Below are 24,096 nucleotides of genomic sequence, written 5' to 3'. Positions count from 1 at the left end.
TAAAGTTTTGTGGGGGTTTTTGGAACAAATGATAATTTCAGTGCATTATTGGTATCAGCAGATATTGACTTTAGAATTAATTATCAGATTTTTTTTTTGATTAACAAAGTCAATATGTACAAAACATGAACCTTTCAGTTTAAGTTTTTTTCTTATTTTGCATAATGAATGAATATAACGTACATTGAAAAGCACTGTATTTCCTACCGCCATCTATCGTCACGATCAGCGTATGCATAATGTGATGTTAATTCCACAACAAAAGAGACTTTATGATCACTAAAATGAGCTCGTCATCAGCCGAATGAGTTGTTAAATATCAGCATATCAGATACTAGCAAAAAAAAAAATATATATATATAGTGCATCCTTTTTATAATAATACTTTTATGCTAATACTTTACTTTACTTTAACTCTTACTTTTCTCAGAGTACCTTTACATGGTAGTATTGCTACTTTTCAATTAAAACATATACAAAGAGGGAGAGAGAGAGTTTAAAGACCTGCATTTATTTTGACAGGCTGTTGTGTTACTAAGACCATCACACGCATTTTTTGTCGAGCTTCACAGGGTTACCGTTGCGCTCTGTGTCTCTCATGCGCATGCGCGCAATGATGCAAATTTCGCTGCCCGAATAACATTCGTGGCTGAATGTTACCACTGACTGGGAGATGAGGGTGATGATGATATGCCACTATTATTTTGGTTATCATCATCTTTACGTACTTTACTACCACCACTGCCTTATATTATCTAGTGCCTTTTTAAATTAATGACAGCCTTTGGTCATTTTGACATAATAATGTTTCAAATCTGAGACTTTATCACTAAATAAGCACTCAAAAATGTCACTTGCTTTCTGTAAATGTCTTGCATTAGTCACTGCTGGAGAAGCTCCTGAAAAGCTGGTATAATAATGATTTATAGTGCAAATTTGCTTCTAGTAAATGTCTGACACAGAGTGGCTTAATAGCCTTAAAAGCCCTTCCTCTTGTTAAAGTGACAGCCCTCCCTCTGGCATACAAGAAAATTGCATCTAATGCATTTGTGTAAAAACTCAGAACGTCTGAGTTGTAGGAGAGGTGGAGAAAGAGGTGAAAATGGGGTTTCGTTCAACCTCATCTCCTCTCACTATGACACAGTTTAAGTCGCCTAAAACAGCATCTTACAGATATTTCAAGAATGCTTTCAAGGCAGATCTATCTATTGTTTTAGCAGTTTGGGTGTGGAGTCTTTTTTTATTAAACTCAGGTTATTAATAGTGTATTGTTTATTGTTCACCTTCACCACCACGTCCCTGCTCAGTTTACAGAATAGGTCGTAGAAGAATGCACAGAGGGGAGGTTTCTGTCTCCAGGTCACAGGAAGTCACAGAACAGTGAGGCTCTAAATTTACTTGACTTTTAAGCATCAATGGGTCAAAGATGACTGTAAATCTCTGCAAACTGCTTTCTCAGCTTCCTGTGGTTACCAGCCAAATTTCAGTGTCACAAAAGCAGCGCAAATGTCAAAGTACAGTTGCACTATACAATTACATGACATGTTATTACAGTAACCGACAATTATGTTTTGGATCTGGCATGCCAGTTAGAAACCAGAGCTTGATAATCGCTCAGTGTTGAGTGGTTAAACTTGTTGAGTTTGTGTTTACTCAGGTTATCTACATGATAAATTACACAATAGCACGTCCACAGAGATGTCCTCCTGCAAGCCAATAATAAAAATTACACAAAAGAGTAAAGTTCAAGTAGACGGCATACTGAAAAAACACTAAACATAAAATGGATAAATGCTCTTAGGCTTAGTCTTCATATTAATCAAGCTGCAGAATTTGTCGATACTAAGGTTGCAGCTGTACTGGTTTCAACAAAAACTGCGGTATGAAAATTGACGGCTATCATACCATGTACATATACTCATCTACTGTATTGAAAAGAAATGCATCTAAACAGGGAATCTCACTTTTATTTTAGTTTTTTTCCCAAGTTTCAATTATTATTATTATTTAATTATTATTATTATTAGGAAAAAGTTTGCCCCCCCACACACACTCAAAAAACATGTTTCCGTTCATGTAGCTGTCATCATAATTTATCATAATAATAATTCTACCGTAATACCGTGAAACAGTGATATTTTAGATTGTTATTGCACCCTGAAAATCTCATACCATTGCTACCCTATATACACAGATTCAACGATTAGGTGAAATATCGCGATATTTTTGTGTGGCAATAACATATCGTTCTAAATTATCAATGTCACAAATACAAATTTAATTTTTGGTAGCCTTCTAACATGATCAATTGTGTTTTTTTCAGTCTACGAGATTTTGCTGCAATAAAAATGACTCAAGTGAGATGAACAGACTAAAAACTTCATCTAACAAAATAATACAGATGTCAACAGTTTCCTTTTGGGGACATAATTTAAGTTGAAAAATGGTAATACATTGTAATATCATAGAAAATCGCCATAATATTGTATCATGGCTTATTTGTTGCGATGATATTGTATCATTGAGCCTCTGGTGACTGCACCCCAAATGGCTTCAAAATTAATGTTCTGCAGTATTATTACTCCTTTACCAGCTTTGCTTTCTTGGTCTCTCTTATTCTCTGCTACTAACCAAGATAAGAAAAGTCACTGTTATCATTTTATAGTCTTATATATTTATCTTTTCCTGTCATAAAAATCTAAAATTTGATGCCCTCAGTTGCTCAATTTCCACCAGGGCATCAAAAATTGTATCAAATATCTTTATTCTTCAAGGTAATGTATAAGGCACATGTATCTACTGTATCTATAAAGGTTTAGGTTTCAAGGGGGGCACAGGGGACACATCCCCCTCCATATTTAGGTCATGTACATTTGTCTTCCACAACAGAAATATGAAAGTAGCAGGGGGACTTTCATTTTGTCAAAATGAAAGACATTTACACCAAAAAATGATGCAGAAAACACAAAAAAAGTAGCACAAAAATTCACCAGAATGGAGTAAATGCTGCACTGGATGCTCCAAATTTCCTTGTGGGTGTCCCCAAACCCCCATTTCATATGAGTCCCCCTCTCCAGTGTTGGAACAGAAGCTACAGTCTTGTTTCTGTTTATTCAGGCATCAGCAATGAGCACAGTTTAAGCAGCATTGAGGCATTTGCTAATTCCTTCTCTGAGCTAATGCCGGCGAATACCTCTAACAAGGACGCAACTCTATTTGCTGTCATTATTAAGAGCTGCCAGGCCATTGTCTCCCTGTCCTTATTGCACTGCCGTACCAGTGCTGAGACATGGAGACAAAGCAGGACAAAATACCTCACATTCATACAGGTTCCTAATTGTGTCTGCTTGTCCACAGTCCTGGAGGGACGCTGGTTTTTCCACATTCTTTTTGTCTACTCAAGGGGCACATGTGACATTTTGGTTGGGCCACATTTAATAAAACTATCCTATAAACGGTTTTATAGAGTCATATTGAGTCATATACTTTAATGAGAACCAATTACTGTTAGTGAGATATTGATCGTGTTTTTTCACAGTAACAGCAGTCGGTGTAATAAGCGTAATAAGTTTCTTTTTTTATGAGCAAGTCAAAACAACTGGCAGAGTGCCATTCAGACTGCGATCATGTGACACAAAGCACGCCACACAAAGCACGCCACAGAGTCTGTCTGCAGAAAGACTGGAGATTAACAGATGCATATCAGTGATGTGAGGTTCAGAAGCTTCCTGATCAATACTGACTGACAGCTACTGTGTGTGTGTGTGTGTGTGTGTGTGTGTGTGTGTGTGTGTGTGTGTGTGTGTGTGTGTCTGTGTCTGTGTGTCTGTGTGCGTGTGTGTTAATGCTGGCTGTCTCGTTTGATTACTTTGCATTTTCTACATTTTGCACATCAACAGAAAGTCATGTGTTATGTGCAGGTTCACATCCCATAAAGTAAATATTTGTCCTAGCAACCCAGTGATAAAACAAAAGAGACATTTGGTGCCTGTGAGTTTGTTTCGTTGTTGTGAGGGTTGAAGACATGTCACTAAGGGACTGCTTGTTGTTTATCAGTGGGAATGGCGTGTGACTTTTTCTTTTTTTACCCTCCCTGGAGCTAATAATGTTTATCAATGAGCCTCCCTGAGCGAAAAGATGCAAATATCCTCCCACTATTTCTATGGTGCAAGATTTTTTTCTTTTTTGGGTGAAAATTTGAATAAAACCTGTGGAATGAGGTAATGTTTATTAAATATCATCAGCTTAGATTTGGTTATGTTTCCTGATTAAAGTAGTCATCACACATGATATTTTCAACTATCGGAAATGTGAAAATCCAACAATAATTTGTTTTTACAATTTCTTTCTGTGTTCAATGGTATAATTTACAGATTTTTTAAGCATGCAATTCAAGCCTGCCAGCAGGTCTTGGCCTTTAAAAGGCAACCTTTTTTTTAAAAATATAACAACAATACAAGTTTTTTGTCCATCCCCTAAGCCAAAAAACCCAATAAGTCCCTCCCCAATGTTTAACAATTATTTGACATACATTCCCCATTTTGCACCACCCCCTCCCTCCCTCTACTAAATAACAAACAGTCCCTAAGTGCACAAGTTCCCAGACCTGGAGAGAAACATTTAAGATTGCATTGAAAAATCCTTCACACTTCTTTGAATTGGGATTATAAAATATAACCGAGCCTCACAGAGGAAATAGGCCTACACACACAACTACTCTGCACAGATATAAACCCACAAACATGCTTTGTCATGCACTATTTCACATTAATCACACAGGTGATAACTGCTGTGAACACTCACCTCTTCTGCTGTTTGCAGTTTCATTGCTCAGTCTTTTCATATGCGATCGTTTTTGGAGCGATGTTGGCCACTTTTCCCTCGTTTTCCTGCTGCTTTCATGTTTGGAAATCCTCTCAGAAAAATGCCTGACATCCGCAAAGTTTGTTCTTGAGCAGGTATCATCCCCACCGAAGAAAAACACACATGGGAAGCAAAAAAAAGGTGTTTTCTCTTACAAGCTAACATTTCGTCGTTTTCCACTGAGAACCACTACAGCTTAAATCGGACTATTTTTAGCAGAGGTTTGGTGTTCGGCGGCTGGTGGGCACCGACATGATTAATAATTAAAGTTTTTTCTACAATTTGGGCTGTAGAAAATAACCCGCATCGTTAACAGTGACCATGGTTAACTAGTAACGTCTCTAAAAGAAATATAAACTTGTGAAAAAGTCAAAGTCAATGAAGAAAACTTGGCAAACAGCCAGTAAAATCGCAGAGGGTCACCGAGCGATCAGCAGCACCTGGCATTAAATTTGTGCCATCCGCTTTGGGCATGCGCAATGCTGTTTTCCCAGAGTCAACACACCTTATGGCGTCAGACCTGAGACAAGCACGATTAAAAGACAATTAAAAAGTTAAAAATAAAGTTGTAAATTGCCAAGTAATAACCTTTACATGGGCAGGCACATATAAATAGAAATCAGTAAATTGTTATTTTCTAATGTATCAAGAGTTATAGTTCTTTTTGGTCTTTGAATTTTCCTCTCAGAAAAAGAAGGGGGTTAGATTGGGGGTTTGATTTTTATGTCAAAATAAAAAAAAATGGAAAAATAAGCAAATGTTAGTTTTGGGGTTGGTTAGCCTCAGGAGATTTTTTTCAAACTTAGCAGTTAAACTGAAAGTTTTAGAACATTTTAAAACAAACAAAAAAACTTAGATCAGGTGTTCTGAAAGTTTACATAATTCAGTGCCATAGGGAATCAGTATATGATTGAGGGCCACAAAGGAAAAGCGCACACAATATGCCCTTTTCATGACTTTTTATGACATATTTAAGCCATTTTTATGACATACTATGACTTTTTTTAATGACATTTTATGACATATTATGCTATGAGATTTCTAAGGACATACCATACTATGACTTTTTATGACATTTTTATGGCATTCAAAAACTTTAACATTCAAAAGTGCTATAGTCTTCATAACACTCATATAACATTCTAGTTTTACATTTGCTAATACATTTAAAAGTGATGACATAAGCAAAAGTGACATTGAGTGTACAGCAACACCAGTTAGACAAACCTCAAGTACATCGTAATACTAGAACTGGTACTAATAATAATGCCAATTTGTGACATTTATCTATGATTATGATTACACTTGTTAATAATTATTTCAGACTGCAGTGCATGGTTGCCTTTTGTAAAATGGCAATTTTTTTCCTTATATTTTTTTATCAATATATTGGGTGCAGGAGGCCGAGCATATTTGAGTGTGTGCACCCTAATATATATTATAATTTCAGTTTGTTTTTTTAAATAAAGTGTATTGGCTAATAATGAGGGATAACAGTAGCAACCATTAATGTTCATGTAATGTATTAATCCAGAAGCATGTACATTTCTAAGTTACTCTGTATAACTGTATAACCTCTTTTTCTGCTACCAACATGTTGCCACATATGACCCATCACCTCTATGAATATGCAAAGCCTACATAACAGCGGGGTTAATTTAGGGCTTTATTGTATATGACTTGTATATGTTGCAAACGCTGCAGTGCATTTAATCTTATATATCAGGGATTTCCATAAACCCTGTCATATGAGAGGGTAGTCGATGAAGGCAACATTTTCACTTAACAAAACGCGTGGCAACAGGCTGTGTGCTTTCCCCCTGCTGATGTCTACGTACTCTTTCCTCCCACTTCATCACACACACTTGACACCCACCCACACCACTCTGCAGACAATGGTAACACAGAACAGGTTACGATAATGTATTTGTGTTGACCTTCATCCCAATGAAAAGTAAATAATTATTCTTTCTATCTGGATGGTCCAGCTTGGTTATATCTGTTCATTTGGTGCAAACGCAGCCAGATTATCATCAGCGACCCGTCCAGCTAGTTCCTGTGGAATGCCGTTCCAAAGCAAGTTATCTGCTTTATTTCAGAGGCTTTGGATGTGCAGAAATGGCTCAGTGGTGATAACGTCTCTCTTCCTGTTTCTCTTAGACTCCGCTGCCAGAGGCCCTAAATTCAAAGGACACCATGAAGCAGGTGAGTATGCCGGAGACGGTGAGTGATGTTGCATCATCTCCCTGCAGCAGAGAGTAATCCAATGTTCTCAACTGCTGAACATAAAAAGGAGACACGTCAGAAGAGAAGCATTATTTCAGCAAGTTTTTTGCATTTAACCCTTTAAAACCTGGGTCGACATCAGTTTTTCTGCATTCAGATGCCTCTCCCAAGCTATTTAACCTTGTGAAACCCGAGCAAACTGATTTCATTTCTTATAAAAACATGTGGAAAAAGGCAATGGCCAACCTGGCAAGAAATGTCCCACAAATTGCAAGAAATTAGTAAAAGGTGACGAAGAGAATAAAATCAAAATTAATAATAAAAAAGGGTGAGAGAATTATTAGAAAATCAAAACTAGGTAAAAATGTCTAGAAAACTGTTATTATTATTATTATTATTAAAACTATTATTGTTGTTGTTGTTACTTTTATTATTATAACTAAAATTATGTTACATAGTATTATATATATATATATTTGATTCTCTACACTTTTTTCTGGTCATTTTTGTTTTGTTTTTTTTATGTCTTTTTTAGGTAATTTTCGTGTAACTTCCTGTACTTGTGTTGTTAAGTTGCTCAATGCCTTCTCCCCATGTTTTTGAAAAAAAAAATCTAACTAATTTGCTAAGATTTTAAAAGGGGTTAAGCAAGTATGGATTGTCTACACCAATGAAAATATGAATTCTTAATATATTTGACTGTTAGAAACTGGACTGTCATTGAGCTTTGGTCATCAGCATTAATTATAATCTAGCATCTTATGGTAAGGCATGTGATACCCGTTGTATTATCTTCTTCAGGACCTCCGCAACAGTTTCATAATCATGTTTGTTAGCATACCAGGCTTCTTGACCTCTCTGTCTGTCACTCTGTAAATTAGCTGACCACCGTGTTTCACACTGGTTGGCACAACCCTTGAATGTGAGCCTTTAAACTATCACCAGCCTGGATGTGTCTCTGTCCTGGTGGCCCTCCTGATCTCTGCTATCATGCAGAGTTGCAGAGCGTGCATCCTCTTAAACTGCTGAACTTGTTCTTTTGTTGTTATAATATCCTGCATTACTACTCAAGCGAGTCTTAAAAAATACATTCCTAGCAGGGCATGCAGTCACAAGGAGTCTAAAGGGCACTCCAGGACTCAGAGTTAATTGACCCTCCCCACCCTCCAGAGCCCTGCTTCACCCAGCCCCGGGCCCTCACTCTGCCTTATCTCAGTGTCTTCAAGAGCCGAGAGCAGAACTTTTAAAGGAAGCATGACAGGGTTTGACATGGAAATTGAATCAGACAGATGAACAGCCCCTGTTTACAGTTGATATTTCAGCCTGTTCTCACTTGTAAATAGCGCCACTCCATCAGTGCTTATGTGAAGTTTAGCAATGGAAAACCAGCATAGCCATTTCACGGGGGTCTTTTGACCTCTGACCTCAAAATATCTGAGTGAAAATGGGTTCTGTGGGTACCCATGAGTCTCCCATTTACAGACATGCCTGCTTTATGCTCCTCCCATGCAGTTTTTTGCTGTCATTTGATTCCTAATCCAGACAATCTGGTAACTGTTTTACCTTGTCAAGATGGATTTCAAAACTGCTGAGTAATTCAAAACAACTGACTTGAAAACATGATTTAAAAATGCGATTAATCGTGATTAACTATACAACTTGTGTTACTGATTGCAATTTAAAAGATCAATCATTTGGCAGCTGTTGTTCTTGAGAGAGAAGTTAGACAGAATAGAGTAATCGTGTCTGCAGGAGGCAGGTGTTGCTAACCTCCCGACCTCTCAGAGCTTTGTTTGGTGGCTTAGCAAGTGTTGGCTCCAGATTCAAAAAGTATCTAATGAGCATCATACATTCTCATAGACGGATCGTTTTTAATAACCTATGTTTCATTGTGCCCCCATTTTTCAATGCAATAGATGTATTTTTCCTCTTTAAAGATGATCACTGTATTTGCTCACAAGCTTAATAGCTACTGATCTTTGTTCCCCTTTAGAAATACATTTTTTTGTGCAGCATGAGTTTGACATGTTCTAGTCCTACTTTTGTCAGCAAAACTTCTCACTTTCCTTTAGCTGAGGTGATTCTGTTCTGCAGGTACAGGACTTTAAAGATTAGATGTGCACAGTTATATAATGTTTGTGTTCTTTTCGGCAACTTTCCCATACACATCTAGCATAGGTCAGAGGTGTAAGTTCACATAAACAACAGCTCCAACGTAAAAGACATGAAAACTAATGCCCAGTGACCTAATCAAAGGCCTGGGAAAACCCATATCTGTCATGTATTGCAGCATGGAAATGTTCTGAAGTGTGGTCGTGTACTTTTCTCACGTAGAGAGGAGGCAAAAGTCAGGTATCTATAGTCCACAGTGCTGCATAACACTGCTTGTCATCTCTCACTGTATTCATCTGTAGCTTCTTCTCGAACAACACAGCCCACTGAGGTCACTGAGAGAGTAGGAAACAAAGAAATGTCTCGCCTACAGAGGAGACAGTGGATAACTGTTCTCATCATCATCCCACCCCACGGGACAAATGCATGAAACCCAACCACTGCACTTCAAAATATTGTGACTAACACTTTCAGCCAGGGCCAGATTGAAGTTTAAGATCACAACACGCTTGTGTTGTGATAAATACAATCACTGTCTTCTTCAAACCAATGTCTGTTTACTTCTGTGTGATAGTAAGTAGACGCTGAAGAGCAGGGGCGTTTCTACAAGGGGGTCCGAAAAGGGAGTTCCTCCTTTTTGATGAACAAGCTCTATTTTAATGCTTTTTTTAATGCACTCTGGCTTCTTCTTTTTTTTTTAACTTTAATTATGAATGATATTAATTAATTATGATGTTAAAAAGATTATAGTTTTTATTAATTACTGCTAAGTAGAAACAAAATACTTAACAACTACTATCAGTAAAAATGGGCAAGGTATGTCAAATCATTCTTTATGCACTTGGGAGGGACATTTTTTATTTTGGCTAAGGGGAGGCGAAATAAGACAACATTTTTCTTTAAGAATTTTTGGCAATAATTTTTTGTCTATTAAAATATTTAATTATTTATTTTGACTTTTTTTAAAAACATTTTTGCAATTTTTTTCTTTGAAAAATATTGGTGTTTTTTTTTTCTATTAGATTTTTTTTGTATGTGATTTTATTGGAAAAAAGGGTGATTCTTCAGACACCCAGGCCTAATGTTCTGTAGCCAGCCCTGCTAATAAAAACAGGTGTTATTAGGATCATAAGTATCATTTAACAGTTGAAGTGTAAACTAATTCTAAGTTGATTACTACACTTACCACCAAAAGCCTTAAAGCACTTTTTGATTGTAGACTCTTGACTCTAAAATGACCTCAAAAACACAATGGAGTCATAAAATGGGTTACAACTTCCTGTACATGCCATACAGATGGCCTATACATCAGTGTTGGTTGCTGCACACCGGCAGAGTGTGTATTATACTCAGGAAAGGTGTTTGCTCTGTAATTCAACTCACTTGGAACAATTACCTGTGGGTCATAGCTCTTAGATAACGTGATTGGGTGGCCTACATTCAGACAATAAACAACAGCTCTCAGCAGAGCGCCAGCATTGGAGTGAAACAGTTGAGAAAATGTTTCTGCATGTTTACATGACAGTCAGGTTGAGCGGTGGGGGCTGGGCTCCCACTCAGTGAAATATGGCTTTTGATATTGTTTTTAAAAGGACTGGGTTAGGTAATGGAAAATTGCCTCATTTAGAAAATACGTTTTGGAGTTGACATGCCTGAGAATGTGAGTCCCAGGGGAAAATGGGCCCCTGGGAATACTGGTGACCTCCAGACAACATAGCTCCAGAGGGGCACAGCAGACGCCTCAGGACACATTTACTCTGTTGATGTCAGGTCTGGGAACAGACTGATGTGGGGTTGATAGGTTCAAGTGTCTACTGTGCAGTGTTACCCACAGTAGTCTGTTTCAGATGTCATCACCCCCAAAGAGCAAAAGGTTGTGTTGGAGCTAGACCGGCTTATGGGCATGATCGGCAGTGCACCCCAAATGCTCTGCCTGCCCCACTAACGCCAAACATAGGCATTATAAGCCCCGAATAATTCCCACTTTTAGTGGTTATCGTCTCTAATGCAAGGATACTCAACTTGCTTTGCTTGGGGGCCACTTTTGCAAAATGAGAGGAGGCCAGGGGCAAGTCGCAGCAGCCCCATACATTTTAAAATTTTATTTCTCAAATTTTAGGACATTTCTAGGATTTAGGACATTTTAAAATATTATAGGACATTTCTAGGATTTAGGACATTTTGAAATATTTTAGGACATTTCTAGGATTTAGGTCATTCTAAAATATTTTTGGACATTTCTAGGATTTTAAGAATTTTTTAGGATTGTAGGATATTTCTAGAATTTTAACATGTTTCAGGATGTTTTTAGGATTTCGGGACTTTTCTAGGATTTTAGGGCCTAGTTAGGAAATCTGTTGGTGTGTGCAGGCTCTATTTTGATCCTGTTTTATGCACTGTTGCATCATATGCATACTAACAGTGCAAAAACAAACCTCAGTGTGAATCACTTTATTTTTACTGTGAACTAGAAAATGGTTGGCCGGCACTCTATTGAGAGTCAGATTTGGCCCGCTGACCCTTAGTTGAGTATCACTGCCATGGTGCATAAAAAGCAGACAACTGAGCTTGTTAATCAAAAAGATGTGTATGCGTCATATATTCTCAAACCATAAAAAAAGACGCTTAATTAGCTTTGGATAACAACATGAAACAGTCCGGCATACAGTCCTAAAGAATAGTTTTTATATCCTTAATGAACTGCAGAACACCACAGAAGGCAAAGGGTGCAGTTAGTTTCTGACAGTTGCTTCATAACTATGCTACTCCACTTAAAGAGAGAAAACACTGATAAAGGAAATGGTCATTGTTGGATTTTCTGTGTGCATCTTCAGACCATCAACCCGGGCAAACAGCTGTTGCTTGAGGAGAATCCTAAGAACAAACAGGCAACCATCTGAGTCACTCGTGGAATCACAAGACTTTGTGCAGGAGATGTGAGAGAGGGCGTTTAACAGGGAGGAAGCACAACGAAAATGTTAACTTCTGTCAGTCATTTCAGCTGTAATTTTTAAAAAAATTACCTTTTGTCATGTTTGATGAAAGTTTCCGTACCTCCTCCCAGTGCGTCAAACGGCATTTGCAAGAATAGAAAGAAAAAAGCCAATCTGAGCTGAGAAGTCTCGAACGCAGCTGTAAATCATGTCGATCACTGCTCATGAACTGCTGTCAGACTGTATTGACCACAGTTCAATTCAGATGACAGTAATATTTCAGTGTACTGAAATACACATAAATATTTATTTCGGATAAACCTATCTCTGCTGAAAAAAAAAACAGTTTGAACAGCTTAAGATTGTTAAACTGGTTGACCAGCTTGTTTGACCATCTTAAGGTATTGATCACATAATTTTTGATGGTTTAACTGGTCACACCAGCTTGGGATGGTCACTCTAGCTGGTTTATCCACTGATGTTCCTGTAAAATTGAAACCAAGTCAATGTCCTTGAGTACGAAATAACAGTGTCATAAGGAGGAAGTATGAATAGCAAAGGGCATAAATCAGTTAAGTCTACTGTCATAGGATTTGCATAAAGATAAATAAAGCTGATTTTCGTTGGTTTTAGCCGGTCAAACATGGTCTTAGATGGTCTGGACCAATTTCTTGCTGGTCTTTGATGGTTTAGCTCGGCTAAACACTATCTGCCATACGACAGTGGATACAGGTTTGTGTAATCGATTTGATTTTGTTGCTAATAAGATTCAAGATTCAAAAAACTTGATTGTCTATCACATAGTGACAGAAAATTGCCTTCGGTTAGGGACTCCAACAACATGAAAAAGCATTCACACCCATGAGACTTGCATAAAATCACAAAAAAACATATTTAATGGGTTTTTTTGGGGGTGTGTTTCAAATCAATCAAACTTTACAACACTTCACAAAAAACCCCACAACCGAGTAGCATTTTGGAGGTGTAACTGAGCAACACAGGCACACTACTGCACAAGTATACTCACAACAGCATAGGCCTAATGTGTGGGCTTCAACGTAGGCTCTGCGTAAAGCCGACACTTGAGCAGAAATCAGTTTTTAGAGACTGTTCAGCACTGATTTGTTGTTTCGCTCAAGTGCAAGGGATTCTTGCATTAAGAGGAGGCAGAGGAACATGATTTTTTTGTCAAACATTGTCTGTTTCATGGACTACTGTCGGGATATAGTGAGTTTCAGCAAATATACATACATATATAACATATATTTTGCATAACAAAAGATATTTAAAAAGAACTTACCACCTCGAGCTTTAAGACAGTAAATATTGTTTGGTGGTAGTTTGATACAGTTTGTTTCTGAAATTGAAGCAGATCGTCCTGTAAAGCGTGAAAAGGCCCGAAATAGGACCGCCGCATTACAGCCAGAAACAATAGCACATTCTTGTTACATAAGCCTTGCTTCTGCATCAGTGGCTGACAGGTTTTGCACCCCTGTCTGCAGTCTTTTTTTTTTTTTTTTTTTTGGTTTTCGCCCCGTGTGGGCGGGTGTGTGGGGGTGGGGGGGGGGGGGGTTCAAAGGAAATACACCGAGGGTGGTCAGAAAGGGAAAGTTTGTTGTTGCTGCATGCCGCCCAGAGAGTGAGTTTTCACACAGTATTTTTTTTACATTCTCACATTCTCCCCTCCCTGCAAACCCCCCACACACACACCACATTACACTCCAACACCCACAGAAATCTCCACTCACACTGTTGACGTCTTTACCATAACACACAATCTGCACGCTGAGGGGAAATGCAAAGAAACTCGTCTCGCTCTCTTTCACTCACACATGCACATTTGTTTCTTTTGCTAACTCCTCTCTGTTGCCAACACACAAGCAGGCTGTTTCAGTAAACACGACCCCCTGACTGCGTTTCATATCCTACTTCTCTATGTACACTCTTTCTCACTTGTTTCATCACACCAGAAAAGGGAACACAACTCACATTAACATTAACTCACATTTTCCACGAAAGAAAGATGCTTAGTGCTACATCTTTTTCTTTTTTCATGTTTTTAAAGTTTCTTTCAGATCGTGTGGTAAAGGCAGCGAGATCAGTGTATAGTGTCATGATCGAGAGGAACCCTGGACTCGTCCGAGATAGAAAGTATCACCTAAAAACATACAGGTAACCCACACACTGCTGGTGTTTTTTCTCGCATGTTAAAAATCTCTGCAAATGTCACACAGATTCACGTTAAATTTCTCTCACAGACAGTGTTGTTCTGGTAAGGAGCTTGTCGATTGGCTGATGAAACAAAATGAATGCCTGCAATCAAGAAGCCAGGCAGTTGGGATGTGGCAGGTCTTGGTGGATGAAGGAATCCTTGTTCATGGTAAGATCTAAAGAGCTGAATTTTGCAGAATTGTGTCTTAAAGGTCCAGTGTGTAAGATTTAGGGAGATTTAGTGACATCTAGCGGTGAGGATCGAAGATTGCAACCAGCTGAAACTTCGACTACCTTCACTGTTCATTGTTCAGGAGGTTTTTTGGGAGGAGAGGTCTCCTCCCTCCAAAACAAACGGACATGGTGATTAAAACCAGTAAAAACACTAAAGCAATTTTCAAGTAGCAAATCTGTGTTTCTTTAACACTGTTTGGCACAGAGTCGAATTATCCGCAGAGGTTTCTTTCTCTCAAAAACAAATGGACCAGTTAATTTAAATCAGTAAAAACACCAAATAAAGGAGTTTTACTTTTACTTTGCTTTTCTGATGCTGTTGGTCGCAGAAGGACTTCTAACTGTGGTGACTGACACGAAAACACAAAAATGCTAAATCTAGAGCCAGTGTTTTGCTTGTCCATTCTGGGCTACTGTAGTAGGCTGTTCTCACAAATGGTTCTTATGTTTTCCTCCACACATGCTAGCATGTGCTCTTGTTGACATTCCTGTCTCAGTTGCCACGTGCTCGTGTTGTCTAAACATACATGCATTTGTTGACATCACGGTAGCACCATCTCGAAACATAAACAGCAGACGCAGTAGGACACCTAAAACATAATAAATAGATGCGGATGTCCGCTGTTAAGTGACAACTTGACGGACTGTAAAGTGGCAACATGTGACAACTTGGGATGAGAATATGTTGGCTAATTCGTATGATATCATATTAACTGTTGTGTATGCATTTTCATAGGATATCTTATGAAGTGTTCCACTAAAATAAGTTTATTGTAGAAACATTGCGACACTACATGGAAGCCTCGGTATACAAGGACCCACTCCCAAGTAGATATAAACAGCTCATTCTAAGGTACCAAAAACACTTTTTAGGGGATTGTACATTAAAGGGGATTTATACATTAAATAAAACATACTTTTTATTTTATATACAATTTTTGCCACTAATTTCTCCCTAAATTCTAAAAACTGGACTTTGCTTGGTATGCATTCCACTAGATGAGTTTACTTACCAACTTCTGGCCAACAGCCAAAATTTAGGACATATTACCATAAAACTCATGTGTTTGGCGAGCTCACTCTTTTACATGGACTGTGGGAGCGAGTGGAATATTTCCACAAGCAATCATATCATATTTTGCTGATCATTTAATGTATTCTAATAATAATGTCTCAGACTGCACTTGAAAATTTCCCAGAAGTGCTTGAATAGCTTGAAATCTGGCGACTGAGTCTGCCAGGGCATTGGTTTTACAGTCTGTTCTCAATCAGTCAAGTGTTCACAAATCGCTTATGTACTTTGGACGGGGCATTGTCTTCTTGGAGGAGGCCACTCCAATCAGGATATGAATGCTTCATAATCAAATGAAGAGGATCACTCTGAATAAATGAATCTTATTTTCATTAATCTTGTCATTCTGGAGTTTAGCAAAGTGACTACATGGCAACTAATTTTCCTTAAGGTCATTTTTAATCATTTCCTTTTTTGTTTCCTTTATTAGTTAAAGGGACAGTTCAACCCAAAATCAAAAGTACATATTTTTCCTCTTACCTGTAGTGATATTTATCAGTTTAGATTGTTATGGTGTGAGATGCAGATGGTTGGAGAAATCTTATGTAGAGATGTCTGCTTTCTCTCCAGTATAATGGAATTAGATGGCACTCGGCTTGTGGTGTCAAAGCACCAAAAAAAACATATGAAAAAGCAATGTCTCTTTCCAGAAATCATGGCCCAATTACTCAAGATAATCCACAGACCTTGTTTCGTGCAATTTCATATAAGAACTATTTTCTTTCTACCAAAATGCACCCACATATTGGCATCACTGCAGAAGAATTGTGCAGAAAAAAGGATATATATTGATTTTGAGGTGAACTGTCCCTTTAATCTTATGTTTATGTAAGAGGTCTACAGTCTTGGTTACATTTGGGTCTCATTAGTGTTTTTCTCTGTTCTGCCTCAATCAAGTGAAACATGAGTTGAACTTCCATGACAAGGACACACAGTTCTACCGCTTCCAGGACTCTGAGTTCAGCCTGAACTACACGACAAATGAGAAGGACTCGGAGGACGAGCTGCAGGAGGGTCTGTCGCTGCTGTCTCAGCTCGGTCCTGATGCTCTGCTCACTATGATCCTACGCAAATGGTCAGTGTGATGAGCCGTTATATAACTCTTAGGCATAAAAACCTGTTGTATATGTTGGTATTACCTAGTTCATAGCAATCATATATGATTTTCCTATAAAGGTTGTACCCTCTTTCAAACGAACCACTAAAGATGGATTTTGTCCTCAAGCTTGCATCTTTAATCAGTTTTTATATGCATCTTTGGTTGATTATACCTGTTGTCTCTTCCCTGTGTTTAGCCCTAGTCAGAGGAGTGCTGAGGACCTGGAGGTCATCTACGAGGAGCTGCTCCATGTCAAGGCTGCGGCTCATCTATCCACCTCTGTCAGTCACTATTACTGCTACTGTTTTCAAGGCTATTCTTCTTCTTGCATAAACAGAATCAAACATAAAAGTCAACAATGTAAGAACATTTTGCAAGACAGTTAAAGAGGTCAGAGGTAACTGCCGTAAGAGAGTCTGAGCAGCGATTAGCTAACCAGTGGGAAACACACAGGGACTCACATGCACTAACATGCATGCACAACCAAACCAGCTACCACAACAAAAAACAGAGAAGCTCAGATTACAACACACACAGAGCTAGCGTGACTTCATTCTCTGCCTAGGATGCCATTACTCCACAGTGGTTTGCTGCTTTATTAATGTACTGAATTTTGCTTACAGTGACTTTAAAGCAACTTACCCCAGATTTTGTTTAAACTATATTTGTGACAATAGTATTTACTTAATACCAGAAATCAACCAAAGTATGCACCCACTTTCCTCTAATTCATGAACTGCTTTAACCAAAGAACCGTTTGGGAGGTTATAAATGCAGTGCAGTCTAATTTCTTACCCTGTTGTGCTTGTAGGTGCGTAAGGAGCTGGCAGCGGTGCTGGTCTTTGAATCACATGCCAAAGCCGGAACAGTCTGTGAGTGTGACAGCTTTGCTGACGTTGGAGCTCCGGTGTTCAAGAGCCTTGATACAAACACACAGAAACACACACAGTTTCGTAGCGCAGTTAAACCAAATTAAACACACTCATCTGCTGTGATGTGCACAAATGCTCTCTTAACATCCTCTTCTGCACAACATATTCATGCGTCCTCATGTCACAACTGAGTCATTACTTCAGTGGAGACAATCAGGTCATCCTGTGTGTTTTTTTCTCTTCTCATCTCTCACTTTGCCCCTCTAGTCATGAATATGTCATGCATACATGAGAAAGCCCACTGTAAACAGGATCTCGATGCAGTAGTGATGGTTATTCACACAGAGAAAACGTATGTAAATGACCAGTGTTTTTTTATTTTGCTTTGTTTTTTTGTTTTTTTGTGATTTAGTGTTCAGTCAAGGGGACAAAGGGACTTCCTGGTACATCATCTGGAAAGGCTCTGTAAATGTGATCACACATGGGAAGGTAAGTCCATTAATTGGTTGCTGAAATAATGATAACTCTCAGAACCGACACTGATGAAATGCATTGTTACCTTGTGATTACATGCTAGTAAAATGTAATGATGAAAGTGCTGTGTGCATACAGGGCCTGGTCACTACACTACATGAAGGCGAGGACTTTGGGCAGCTAGCTTTGCTGAACGACGCCCCTCGTGCTGCCACCATCATCCTGAGAGAAGACAACTGCCATTTCCTCCGTGTTGATAAACAGGACTTTATACGCATCCTCAAGGTGTGTCTGAGAGTAACTAATTACTGTAAATATCTGGATCTATGGATGATTAACAGACGGGATTATTGGGCCCACAGAGCCAGGGCCCTCCCATGGTTTTCACTGGTATAATATCACTCAAATTAACCCATAACGACCCAAGAGAGACTCAAAATTGACCACCAAAAAACAGAAAACAACCATGAAGAGACACAAAAAGACCACAAAAGATGCAAAATGATCACACAGAGACACAAAAATGACTAGAATATGAAACAGCTACAACAAGATTAAAAAATGACTACAAGGAGACGCAGAGACTCACAACTACTACAAAAAAGAGGCAAGACTACTGCAAAAACACAAAAGGACTACAAAGACACGCAAAGACTCAGTGACTATGAAAAGAGGCAAAACAACCACAAAAAGAGGCATAATTACTACAAAGAGACACAAAGCAACTAAAAAGAGATTCAAATGCCTACAAAGACACTCACAACTACTATAACCTTATCCGCCCATGTTTAAACATAAAAAATGTAGTGTCATTCTCACTGTACACCACAAATATACAAAATATGTATCTGACTGGGCTGTCATCCATGTTTATATTTCTAAATGTCTTTTAGGATGTTGAGGCTAATACGGTGCGACTGCAGGAGCATGGGAAAACTGTGCTGGTGCTGGAGAAGAGCACAGACTGGGCGGAGCAGGGCGGAGCAGGGAACAACTGCAAGTGAGAATCTGTGACGCACTCACCTCTGAGACTATACATCAGTCACTTCACAAGCTGGTCTACAATCAATAAGACACTTTTGCTGGGCGTGGGCCGACACTCTATCACACCAGTAATACAACTGGTCATCATAACAGTGACGGATACAGTTCTTTTTGTCAGACGTGGTTTAAGTCTTATTAATCGGCTGTTATCAGACGGCCAGTAAAGAAATGGACTTCAACCCTGCCTCGTTGAATGACTTGTTATCAGTCTTAAAGTGTTTCAGCAAACAGAAAAGTGAATCAACACAATGCTGACCTCCCCTACTTTCACACCTACGCACAACCATCTTAGCAATGTTACATTTTTGGACCTGATGCAGATAGGAAAGGAGCCCTCAAATGTATCGATAAAAGCTTTATGATGTAGACACGGTATGTGACTTCAAAGCAATGCATTTTATGGTTCAGTTAACACCGCAGCTCACTCATGATGTGCTTTTGTCAACTTGCCAAGTGTTGTAAATACAGGAGTGCAGAACAAACAATGATTACGTCAAATACTTTTTTCTGGTTCTTCTTTTCGGAGGGTAATCACTCAACAAACCAGTAATACAGTATATGCAGTATACTCAAATTTGTTAGCCAAGGGCGTAGGTTTCGTTTCAACACTGGAGGGTACACATTAAGAACGGTGTCCTGGGGATGCTGGGAAATTTTCAGTGTCAACACATTGCCGGCATTTTTTTTGCAGCAGTTAATGGTATCAATGTTTTCATTTTGCTGAAGAAAAACTAAATTCAGGCGTCTGGTGACAGTTCAAATATAATCGAATATGATGCAGTAAGGCAGTCAAATATGTTTCTCCTGTAGCTCAACTTTTCTCATTTAAAGATTCACGTGCTGAGTCAGCGAACATGTAGGCATGATTCACTCTTCCTTCTTCTTTTGTGTCTTTTTTTTGTGAAGTAACCTCTCCAAATGTGCATATGCCATCTATTCCTGCCAATGATTAATTAATTCATTTTCATTTTAAAATAGCTCAGATGTGTTTCAGCAAGATTTCTGCTCATGATGTAACTATTGCTTCTTTTTTTATTCTATTTTTATTTTTATTTTTATTGGTGGGCACAAATGCATGTGTTCTAAATATTGAGGGAGAGGTGCCCATGCAAATCTATACTTACGATGTTAGCAATTAGTCTAAATCATCACTGTGTGTCTGTACAGCACCTCTAGCCTCTATAGTTCATCTGTAGTCCCTGGACAGATGTTACGATCCTAAAAAGGAATGTAAATTAGGACTCACTAATATAATAAAAATAATTATTAATTATTAATAATAATAATAAAAATATCATTATACCACATTATCAAACACTGATTAAAACATTCAAAGGGCCAGAATGCATGCATGTAGCACAATACAAGGAAATGTCGATGTTAGGAAATTCAATCTCTCTTCTGTCATGCTTTGTGCAGGTACACCGTTATGTCAGGAACACCTGAGAAAATCCTGGAGCACTTATTGGAAACAGTAAGGTTGGACTCTAACGGAAATGATGCAATAGGTGAGAGCCTGCAGGCATCTTCTTGCCTTCTTCACCAGTAAAATGAATGAGTGATTCAGGATGATCAGACTCGGTCAGCTGGTTCCTTACTTGTGTGTTGTTGTGATGTTTGTCTGCCTGCAGATCCCTGCGTAAGCGACTTCCTGCTCACCCACAAAGTCTTCATGCCCTCCAGCCAGCTGTGTCTCGCACTACAGCACCAATATCCTGTGATGGGCAATAATATAATGATGAGGATAAAGTGTACTGCCACTGCTGCTTATGATTACTGCTGTTTAAAGGAATACTTCACCCACAAAATGACCATTTGTATATTATTTATTCACCCTGTGTTACTCTAAATTTGTGAATTTGTTTTTCTCACATGGCTCCTCTGTGAACAAAGAATTCAAAATTGGAAAAACTTGAAGAATTTAGGTAATAGGGGTTGATGTCAAACAAAAGCAACCCTTAGGGCCCGCTTTAATATTACACACCCTCATATCGCTCTGCACACAAAGTGTGCTTTCAAGATCAGGCTACAAAAAAATATTATGCATTAATATTATTTAATACTTTCATTGAGTTATTTTTAGCTAATATCAGCCCTGATCATAAATAGCAAATATTCATTAACTTTCAGAATTGTATGCCTAAAAAATGCCAGTTTTTTGTCATGATACTGTTGTTGTTTCAATGAAAAAATACTACATGCTAAGTAGACTTTGTTTTTTTAATTGCCAGCAACATTGCATGTGGAAATAACATGTGTTTTCACCATATGAAATATTTGTGTTAAAAAAAGGAAAAATTGTAAAAAATTACAAATTCCAAGGCAAAAGCCCAGAATCAGACCCAGAAATAATACAGTGCATGTTTTTATGTTTTGATGGCTGTGGGATCAGAAATTTCAGCTTCAATGACTTTCAATTGTGTGTTTTTTTGCCTTTAAAAGAATGAACAACAGTTTTAATTACACAGGTTATTTTAGACTTATTGTAGGAGCTGAGCTGGAAATACTAAGATTAAACAAAAATAGACAATCTTACCAATACCATATGCATGAACACAGCCAAAAAAAAATTTTTTTTAAAATGGAGAATGATAATAGTCCTCAAGGGATAACATGACACACTAAAAAACAAAACAGAAACCCAAATCCCAGAAAACATTTTATGGGTGAAGTATTCCTTTAAACAAGCACAGCCTTTAGTTGCCATAATATTTAGCTGAAATGTCTCCTAATTCTCTTAGAGTTTTTGTTTGTAAAGTTTATGCTCCTTAACCGTCTTTGCACCTATCAGGCCGAGCTCTCTGAGGGCTCAGATCAGGAGAAGGCTTCATACGTTCTCACCACCAAGCAGAAGGTAGTGAAACTGATTAGCCAGTGGGTGGCGCTTTATGGCCTTCTCCTGAAAGAAGACCCCATCGCTTTGGATTCTCTGGAGGTGAATTATTCTCATGTACTAGAGTATTCCCATTACATTTTAAAGAATATAGCCTTTGATTATGAGTATCATTAACTATGTACCTTTTTTCATTTTTCATTTCCATGTTTGGGCTCAAACAGAGGTTGAAGAAGGAGGTGGCAGGAGATTATCGTCTGTCCAGCATCCTGAAAGAACAATTTAGGGAAAGGAGGAGAACAAAAGTGTAAATATCTGCTTTTTCTTTCTGATTTCTTCTATCGTAAATATTGCAGCATGCTATCTGAAACTGATTTTCATCTTTTAATTGCTCCACAGGATGGAGAATGGATATCAGTCCCTGATCAGGGTAAGCGTCTTGTCTTTTTGCACATGACAGCTGCATGCAGAATATTAAAGTCAGAGATACATTTTAATGAGAAAACAGAATGTCATGCTGCTGTCATTTGTCAGTTTAATGTCACTGACTTGAGTCACTCTGATGCTCTTGACAGAACCAGCAATTTGATTGGTTTTCACACTGTGAGGAGCCTGTGGGGAGGTTACAACCAATCAGAGCACAAGATAAAGGTAAGACTCAAATAATTAAATAAATCTAATTAGTTAGAACCACTTTCATGACACTATCCCTGCAGGAAACGCAGTGATATCTGTAATAAAACAACAGCTTTTTGTGAAACTATCCCTTCAGGAAACGCAGTGATGTCTCTGTGATAAAACAAGTGCTTTTCATGACACCAACCCAGCAAGAAACACAGCTACAGGTCACTAAAAAACACCCACATTTGGAGCCTAAAAGCTGCTGAAGACACAGCAATGACTCAATAAAAAACAACTCACCTGTTGTGTGTTGGTCTTAAACAGGACTGCGGCTTGGCAGGCGTCTCAGCTAGGTGTCACTCCATCCACCATCCCCGTGCAAAAACGTACAATGTCAGAATTTTCTCCTGGCGACTCCGTTGCACAACAATGTGTTGCAACATAAATAACTCACCTCACATCAGCTCATGTGTCTGTGGGTGTTGTTCATGAGTGACATGATTACTCATCAGTTATCAGTAAATCTTGACTTCTTGGCTTCTGTCCCTTCTGTCTCGCTGCAGTACTCTATGAGATCTACAGGCCAGACAACAAACCTCTCACTCTGATGCTCCCAGTGAACTCGTCTGTACAGGATGTGATGTCAGCGACAGTCAAACCCGGCGGAGATCACATCCTGGTCAAAATGAACTCTGTGGGAGGTGCGACTCAGACACTGATGACATCTTGTGCATGGATATTTTTCATTTAAATTGCTTGTTCATGTAAAATTGTTCAGATGATGCATTCTGCTGCATATTAATGTGATTTTTTAGGCAGTTTATTATGCTGAAAATGAGGTTTTTGATGTATTAAATGCACACAGAAAGAGCTCAGTTAAAGCTGGATGCGACTGCAGTCTACACGGCGCTGGGACTCAACGAGAGACTGTTCATCTGCACAAGCAGCCAAGTGGAACAACTGGTGAGGAATTACTTCCCTCTGCATCATTTTTCTGTGAAATAAAAGAGGAATGTCATCACTTCAGACATACTGTCAGTACGTCCATCGTTCATTATGATGCATACAGCTGAGTTTGTCACGGTTTGGTTCATTTTCTCTCTCTGTTTCTCCCAGACACCCCTGACGGAGCAACAGGGTCCAGAGCGAGGAACAACCGACATCCTGGAACAGATGGGCTCTAAAGACATCGCCAATGAACTCACCAACTACGACTGGGAACTGTTCACTGCCATGCATGAGGTAAGTATGGTGGCCCAGAGGGTCAAAACACTACAACATTTCAGAAAAAAACATTTCAAAGTTTCAGAAAACACTTTTGCATTTCGGAAAACACTATAACATTATCCAAAATTACATTTCAGACAACAAAATAACATTACGCAAAACAGTACAACAAAACCAAAGAACATCTGGTGACACGTAGACTCAAACCAAAAACCGGAGGTACTACTGGGCATTGATTCCTTGTTGCTGATGGGATGCAATGTTTGTCAGTCTGC

General features: G+C 38.6%; 1 protein-coding gene across 3 annotated transcripts in view; it reads left to right on the top strand.

Moving 5' to 3' along the window:
• The window catches only part of rapgef3 (Rap guanine nucleotide exchange factor (GEF) 3), a 36,024-nt gene that overhangs the window by 7,190 nt on the left and 4,738 nt on the right, over nucleotides 1–24,096 (top strand). For all 3 annotated transcript variants that reach the window (XM_042491170.1, XM_042491171.1, XM_042491169.1), the window contains 18 exons: nucleotides 7,024–7,068; nucleotides 14,200–14,306; nucleotides 14,393–14,514; nucleotides 16,549–16,726; nucleotides 16,947–17,031; nucleotides 17,562–17,622; nucleotides 18,035–18,111; nucleotides 18,235–18,381; nucleotides 18,990–19,096; nucleotides 20,560–20,648; nucleotides 20,772–20,850; nucleotides 21,925–22,075; nucleotides 22,198–22,280; nucleotides 22,373–22,403; nucleotides 22,549–22,624; nucleotides 23,158–23,295; nucleotides 23,460–23,557; nucleotides 23,711–23,836. In XM_042491170.1, the coding sequence (XP_042347104.1) occupies nucleotides 7,024–7,068; nucleotides 14,200–14,306; nucleotides 14,393–14,514; nucleotides 16,549–16,726; nucleotides 16,947–17,031; nucleotides 17,562–17,622; nucleotides 18,035–18,111; nucleotides 18,235–18,381; nucleotides 18,990–19,096; nucleotides 20,560–20,648; nucleotides 20,772–20,850; nucleotides 21,925–22,075; nucleotides 22,198–22,280; nucleotides 22,373–22,403; nucleotides 22,549–22,624; nucleotides 23,158–23,295; nucleotides 23,460–23,557; nucleotides 23,711–23,836 (1,800 nt within the window). The remainder of the gene's footprint in view (nucleotides 1–7,023; nucleotides 7,069–14,199; nucleotides 14,307–14,392; nucleotides 14,515–16,548; nucleotides 16,727–16,946; nucleotides 17,032–17,561; nucleotides 17,623–18,034; nucleotides 18,112–18,234; nucleotides 18,382–18,989; nucleotides 19,097–20,559; nucleotides 20,649–20,771; nucleotides 20,851–21,924; nucleotides 22,076–22,197; nucleotides 22,281–22,372; nucleotides 22,404–22,548; nucleotides 22,625–23,157; nucleotides 23,296–23,459; nucleotides 23,558–23,710; nucleotides 23,837–24,096) is intronic.

This window comes from Plectropomus leopardus, chromosome 8 (genome assembly GCF_008729295.1).
Source record: "Plectropomus leopardus isolate mb chromosome 8, YSFRI_Pleo_2.0, whole genome shotgun sequence".
Taxonomy (NCBI): domain Eukaryota; kingdom Metazoa; phylum Chordata; class Actinopteri; order Perciformes; family Serranidae; genus Plectropomus; species Plectropomus leopardus.
The sequence above is the reverse complement of the archived record's forward strand: the minus strand, read 5'-3'. Positions and strand labels throughout refer to the sequence as shown.